We start from the raw sequence: 7,500 nt of genomic DNA, 5'->3' as shown, positions 1-7,500 counted from the left end.
AAAGCTCATAGTCATGAGCGTTCTAACATTTGCTTTAGCGAGCGCACATCGGGTTATGATAAACGCAGAGTTGCTGGACAGCACCAGAGAAGCATAGGTCGGGCTAACCCCACGAGAATTTGATCGTGAGGTCTGTCCGCAGAGTAGGGATTTTGATCGTACGTGATGTCCCCAGGGTAGGGATTTTGATCTTACGATGGACATTTGGTTACCTTCACTTGCCGCCGGGGTGGGGAATTTGAAATTTTTAAACTAAGAAAATGTCAAAATCCCCACCCCCATGCCTGACCCCCCCCCCCCCCTCCCCCCAATCCTCCCTCGGGCTTAACATTGGTAGTTTGCATAGATTCTTTTTTAAAACTTGATTTCATTTTTTATTTTGTTTGGCCGTTGCAAGCTTTTTTCTTATCTTCTTTCTACGTCTTTTTTTCTTCCTGTGATGGAAGCAATGGATTCATTTTGTTGTCGGTTTGGTAATGTCCTTGACATGATCGATTTCCACTAAGGACCGTTCATTGGAGACCACCGCGTATTTTCCCCACGGAAGACTTCTAATCTTTTTTTGTTTAGTTGATTACATTGTTGTTTTTGGTTAATTGTTAAAGGCTACTTTCCAATCTTCTTTTCACGCTTTTGATTCTTATATTGGGAGGAACGGCGTTGGAGTTCCTAAACAGTGCTTTCTACTAACGGGCGTTGACTCACAATGGCCAAATGAACATACTCGTTCGATTAATAAATGCTTGGCACAATGGCCGATTGAACCGTGACACACCGGTTCGATTCACAAAATGGTTTGGAACGACTGAACAAACTGGTTCGCAAGAAGCAGGTCGATCTGAGTATTGCCTTTTAAAGCTTGCCGTTCTCAAAGAAAAATCATCTGTGCACTTTATCACATACTTTGAGATGTGAGGTTGCCGTGTCAATGGATTCCAAACTATTTTTTTTCCGATATCGTAAACACCACAACTCCCTGGCCTAGTTGTCTAGCGGGCGCTCAGAATGCTAAAGAGCTGGGTAAACAGTGGGAGTTCTAATCGCCGTAACGGAGTTTGGGAATACTTAAGGAAATAAAATTGAATTCCCCGATCGGGGGTTAATTCAATTTTTGTGGGATATGTACTACGAAGAAGACAAATTAAAGAAAAAGAAAAAGGAACGGGCCCGAATTGTTACCGTGGCTGTCTTCGGCATCCCACGGAAAAAAAAATCTTCCGATTCTTTTTTTTTACTTCCGGGACCTCAGCGGTCTGCGCATTGCTTGCGCTTACTAAGAGCCATACCGTAAAGAAGTCTGAGAGCAGCTTGACAGATGCCAAGTGAGATTTGTCTCCTTTTGCCGCTGCTGTAGCTTTTAATTCACGAGAAACTCTGCCATTCAATAAAGGAGCACTTCCAGTGGACATCGCCTTTTCTGTAGAAACAAACAAAGTTGTCTTTCTAACTAATGTTGATTCCTTGGCCTATCTGTTTTGTCTGAAGGGGGTAGTTTCTAAAGAAACTGTGGTGCTGCGTCGGTGGGGAAGTAGTATACAAAAATTTGGTTTTATCAACGGAGTTGATAATGTTAATTGGCCACCGTACAGAGATTCTAAAAGCTGACGTTTCGAGAATGTCCTTCGTCGTTAGCCCTTCGTCGATTCGCTCTGACGAAAGGGCTAACGCTCGAAACGTCAGCTTTTAGAGTCTCTGTACGGTGGCCAATTTACATTATCAACTCCGTTGATAAAACCAAATTTTTGTATACTATCTGTTTTGTCATTCAGGGACCGGTTGCTGGAAGCCTGGTTAGCGCTATCCGTTGGTTAAGAGGTGTCAAAACCTATAGGTTTCCATGGTATTTAATACTGGTTAGCGCTAACCGTGCTTCGAGCAACCCGGGCCAGTTAGGGAAAGTTATAACTTTGGCCAATCACAGCTGACAAAGGCAATCAGAAGAGCCAATCATAAGAGCAGCGAAGAGCAGCCAGAGATGAGCGCAAAGCGAAGGAAACTGCGAGCGACCAAGTCACACGTGGTTTTCCTTATAAGGTATGACCTCTGATTCACTAAGAATATGGAGAATTTTTAGCCAATCACTCAGCAAGGCGAAATTTCTGTCGATTAGTAGTGGAGAGGTGTAATTAAGTAAATGCAAATAATACTATTGGAAGGATACCAATTAGGTCATTTCGTAGGCGGTGATTCACTATTGTGGCTTTTTTGCTCTATTACCAGTACTCGGTGTTACAATCTCATCCAGTGGTCTGTTTGCCAATACATCAATTTGCATTGGGGACGCCAAATGCGACAGTGACCAGATCCTAACAGTGGAGTCACGTGAACATGACGCGACGGTGAAAGGCCTTAACCTGTGACACGTCAAACCTGCAAGTCAATGCAGATTTCAATGAGCAAAAACAAATGAATAAGCATTAAAACTGAACCACGAACTGGAAACCCCTACAACTACAGGTTTAATGCCAAGGCGAGGTATAGTCTTTTTGAAGATTAAAACCCTGTTTTTGAACTTGGGCTCGAAATGTTAACTTCGGCAAAAGCATTTGCCGGAATACTGAGACGCAACTGATGCCCAAAGCCCGAGTTTCTCTTAATTAAGCTAGCAATTACAGGTTTCTTGCAGCCTGTTCAGTCGTTTCGCTAAAGATACCAACCGGGTTACTATTTCCGAAGGTATTGTAAATGTTTACTGCTCCCTTTTGAAGTCTTTTGAAAGGAAAACAAGCACAGAAATTGCATTGCACCAATAAGATATCCAACGTAAAGTAACTTCGAGCGAAAAAAACCGAAACGTCAAAGGTTCGCTCGTTAGTCTTCTCCGTCGGAAAACAACTGTTAGCAAAGAGGTAAAAAAAAGTTGGGAAACAGCAATCCAACAGTGATGGTAGCCTCTGTTTTTGAGCTACCAAAATTCTGAAGAGAATCCCGCTATGGGTGGAGGAAAAATAGGCTACCAGCCCCTTTCTCCCATCTTGCAAACGAGGCGAGTCATGAGAAGCAGCAGTCAACGGCTAATCACCATGGGAACATATAGTTTTGCCACAGGCAACCCAGGACATACCTGGTGAGTGCAGATCTGAGGACGACTCCTGTATGTAACAGACGAATTAAGTGAAGGTGTGCTGTCAAATGATCATATAAAACCAGATTGAACGCTATGCCGCTAGGTTTAGCCAGGGGTAGGGTTAATCAAGTTACCACTCAAACCTGTTATAACACCTACCATAAACATCTGCTCCATGATCTAACACAGTTTCCAGGCAAGATCCATCCCTAAACATTAAACAAATAAATGACGGGCCAGTAAATAAATCATAAACATTTAGTTGTTACCATCTCAAAGAACCTAAAGCTACCATTTTTCCACATAAAGAAATTAATAGAGACACCCCTTTTCATTTACCATAAGTTAACAGCCCCGAGCATCATATACCGCAAAAAATTAAACAACTTTTGGAAAGCATGTAGCCTGTCAAAATGACGGGGTTTAACGCCTGTTATTTTTAAACCGCAGGCTACTCCCTTGTGTTTTGGTCGTGAGTGACATGATAACGAGTAGTTTGATTTTCACTGGCCGCTTCGCAACCGACAGTTGCTCCCTCTCGCGACCAAATCATAACGAAGCAACCATAGATTTATCCGCGGTGTTTAAATAACTCCGCGATAAAATATCCCGCCTGTTAGAATGCATCCCAAGGAAAATATCACACAGCTCCTTACAACCACAAATTCAATTGGATCTTTTGTGCCCAATGTTTTCAACACCAATCATCAGAGCCGCTGTAAAAACTGCGTCCTGATCTGAAAGTTGTGCACATTTTCTCTTGGAGCAGGAGTCGAAGGATCATAGAGCGCACCAGGAGGGGAGGGTGATGGAAACACAACCGGACGATTACCGTGTATCCCATATTCTAATTGCATGGTCCCAGCTCCCTGACAGCAGAAGGTAGGGGAGCTCTGGGCTCCACAGCAGTCCCCGCACAGGTGCAGTGTGGCCTTTCAATGTGTGAACACATGAATCCTACAATGGGACAGCAAAAAAAAATAGAAGTTAACCATTTCTGTACCGAGTCAAGACTTTGCGCACACAAACGTTTACTGAAATACAATACAACTTTGATTCTATACTGCTATTAGTTGCTGGGAAGTCAGTAAAACAAACTGCTTCGGTCGACCACGTTAAACTGAGCAGTCAAATGGAGGACTGGAACAGCCCCTTCGATTCCAATGAAACGTGACGTAAAGTTTCCATTTTACGACATGAGACGTTCGAAAGAATGAAGCAGGCAAAGTGAAAAAAAACAAAACAAATTAAATACCGGTATGCTTCATTTTTTAATGACGTTGTCTCACCTCTGTGTAATCCCAGATTTTTATGGTCCTGAGGTAAAAGAATGAAATCACAGTTAGTCTAACTAGATAGCCACCACAGTTAACTTTAGTAGCCTGGGTTGCTTTGAGACATGTGATTCCATTTTTTGCACAAATTTTTCCCGATAATCAACATGATTATCATTCAGCTTCATCAAGGAAGCAGAAAAAAACAAAACCAAAAGAAATTCCAGTTTGAAAACAAGGGTTCCTTTCACACGTTTCTCCACACTTTTGGTGGCAAGTTTGGGCAAATGCAATAGGATACGCCTGCTTGTAGGCTGTAGATGTTGTTGTCGCCACGAAACACATATCAAACAGTATCAAACGCATATTGGAAGAGCATGGGATAGGTCTCCGGCCCAGACCTATCCCACGCTCTTTCAATATGGCGTCTGATACAAGTTTCGTCAACTGTTTCGTGGCGACAACAACATTTTTGTTTCCGAGATCCTCAGAAACCTTTGCCAAGACGGAAATATCTTTCAAGAGGTCAGTCTCTGTTTCGTTGGGAGTGCTGATTGCCATCTTCAATTACCAATACACAGCCTTTACATACAAACATAGACTTTATTTATCCATGATAAAAATTAAGGCTTTGCAGCTAGTGGGATCATGTCTGTCTCAACAAAAATTAACTAATTGGATATTGATAAAACAATAAAATAAATAAGAGAATATATTACAAATTACCACATCATCAATATTATTATTGTACACATGAAATCATCGTCCCTGAAATGAATGGTCGAGGCTAAAGTAACATTAAAATTAAATTACTTAAAAATCTTAATTTTCCTCAACCTCTTCGATAGTTCCTTTTATTATATAAACACCAATGAAATACCAGGAGAGCTTTTGCATAAAAACATGATATCTTCCTGTGTGAAAATAATGTGTTTCCTTCACATGTGAAAAGATCACCGTTTCCATGGTTACATAATAAATCGAACCATTGTTCCACTTTAGGACTACAAAAATATTAAAGTGAAATGGTTTGCCATTTCATTGATGCTTATATACCGTAATAAGCAGAACAGTCGAAAAGAAATTTCGTATCTCCGCTCAGCCATGTAATATCCTCTTAAGTTCATTTATTTATTTCTTTGATCGTGAGCGGGCGGTATCCTGAGAATCCTGCAATCTGATTCGTTCCGGGAGCGGGCAGTATTTTCCTATCTACCGACCACGGTCATGGTAACCAACTACGCTAAGCGCAGAGTGAAGTTGCGAACTGAAAGAGCGAAGTTTCAATTTGCCTTAACTGTTTTTTGCACTAGAGCAGTTTTAGTGTTCAACTTTCTCATAAAAAAACAATGGATTCTGACGAAAGCTATTACCGTCTAGTGAAAGCGAATTTTATTACCCAACAATGCGTAAAATTAAAACATGACTTTTAGAGTTTTTCTTAATAGTTTCTCCTACCTTCTAAGAATAGAATTTAGAAATAAATAAAAACGTTATTCACCGGCCTTGGTCGGTCCGTATTGGGAAAAACTGTGCCCTCTGTCTCGAGTACGGCCCTCGGCCTACGGCCTCGGGCCGTACTCAAGACCTCGGGCACAGTTTTTCCCAATACGGACCTCCCGGCCGGTGAATAACATATATATATCCTATATCCCCAAAATTCCCAAATCATGTCTCATAATTGCGGTCCACAGGATGGAACCCCTTTAACGCTTTGATGAATAAATGCAGAACAAATACAGAAGGTGAAAAAACTCCTTTTATAGATAGTTTTAGTGTTTCATCAAAATTGGCCTTACCCATCATCAGAGCCACTGCAGAGGATTGCCTCACGAATAGGACTCCATTTCACATGAAAGACCTTTGCTGTATGTCCTATAAACATGTAAGAAAACTGTCTTTAAAGATCATTGTCACAGTGTTAACTACATAAAATTATAGAAAGATTGTCTAACTTGAGATCAGATACATTGTAATTAAGTCCCTTTTCAAACCCCTAATGGTTGTCTTGATTAAATTCTACTCCAAGCTTACCATCTAGTTCTTTTAGGTCAAACATAACATGGCCTGGGTGACAAGTCAAGGAGAGCATAATTATTTGTAATTTGATGGCAATCTTTCAAAATGCTAAGTCTAATCTTTATCAGGTTTCAATCCATTTCTATCATGTGTGTCTTGCTGTAGCTACATGTCGATGACAAAATAGAGCTTCAGTGCAATAATATGGATTATTTTAGTCTTCATAGTGAGATTAAAGTAAGGTGACACTGTCCCTCCAAATCACGAGCAATGCTTACCTGAAAATGTTTTCAAAGGAAGGTCTGTGCTTGCAGCAACATAAAAAACTCTGACACATTTATCTTCACAGCCTGTGGCAATCATATCTCTGAGTAAGAAACAAAATAGTAATTATGCATTCAATACTTTTAAATTTGATTCGTTAAATTGATTAGTTACTAGATAAAAACTAAATAGGGGATTATTACAGTCCTAATCAAAAAGACATTGCTTTTAAAGCGAACAAAAAATATTTGGAACTAATTAAGAATGAGCTACAAGGATTCTAAAATTGAAGAGCTGAGCACACTAATAATATAAAGTAAAAGTTGTGTCATCGAATTTCATGGGACAATTTCTCAAGAAATTTAGTCACAACAAAATACAGTATGATTGCACAGTATTTGCCACTGATGACTCAGTAATATTACTCAGAAATTACTGAGTTCTTCCAAAAGCAGCTGAGACTATGCCCTACCGATTGCTACTGCACAGGTGACAATTTGTGTCCTGCTTTGCTTTTTGGACTGAAACTGTTGGAATGTGGCAAAGATAATGTAAAGAAATGACAAGAAATGTGTAAGTCCAGAAATCCACATACATTTTATGTGTTCCATACATCTTTTTATTACACATAACATGAGAATTTTATTCCATAAAGCTCATTTGTACAAATCTATACGCTTTATTTTCACATGTGGAAAAGGCTTATACAGCCAATCAGAATGGCGTACAGCTATTTCACATGTGGAAGTATAACCAATCAACGATAGCGTAAAGGCATTTCCATGCCAATCACTCGTGCATCTCGTGCATCTCGTGCAAATTGTACTTTGTTATTGAATTAAATTAAATTTGCATTTGGTTCTATTGTTAGTGAGT

General features: G+C 40.2%; 1 protein-coding gene across 1 annotated transcript in view; it reads right to left on the bottom strand.

Moving 5' to 3' along the window:
* Nucleotides 1-7,500, bottom strand: part of LOC138017882 (WD repeat-containing protein 17-like) — a 33,240-nt gene that overhangs the window by 14,565 nt on the left and 11,175 nt on the right. Inside the window, exons 9-15 of the mRNA XM_068864873.1 lie at nt 6,639-6,727; nt 6,141-6,216; nt 4,357-4,384; nt 3,900-4,024; nt 3,227-3,276; nt 2,218-2,370; nt 1,287-1,417 (exon numbers count right to left, since the gene is read on the bottom strand). Of these exons, the coding sequence (XP_068720974.1) occupies nt 1,287-1,417; nt 2,218-2,370; nt 3,227-3,276; nt 3,900-4,024; nt 4,357-4,384; nt 6,141-6,216; nt 6,639-6,727 (652 nt within the window). The remainder of the gene's footprint in view (nt 1-1,286; nt 1,418-2,217; nt 2,371-3,226; nt 3,277-3,899; nt 4,025-4,356; nt 4,385-6,140; nt 6,217-6,638; nt 6,728-7,500) is intronic.

This window comes from Montipora capricornis, chromosome 9 (assembly GCF_036669925.1).
Source record: "Montipora capricornis isolate CH-2021 chromosome 9, ASM3666992v2, whole genome shotgun sequence".
Lineage (NCBI taxonomy): Eukaryota > Metazoa > Cnidaria > Anthozoa > Scleractinia > Acroporidae > Montipora > Montipora capricornis.
Note: the sequence above shows the minus strand (reverse complement) of the source record. Positions and strands in the feature narration are given on the sequence as shown.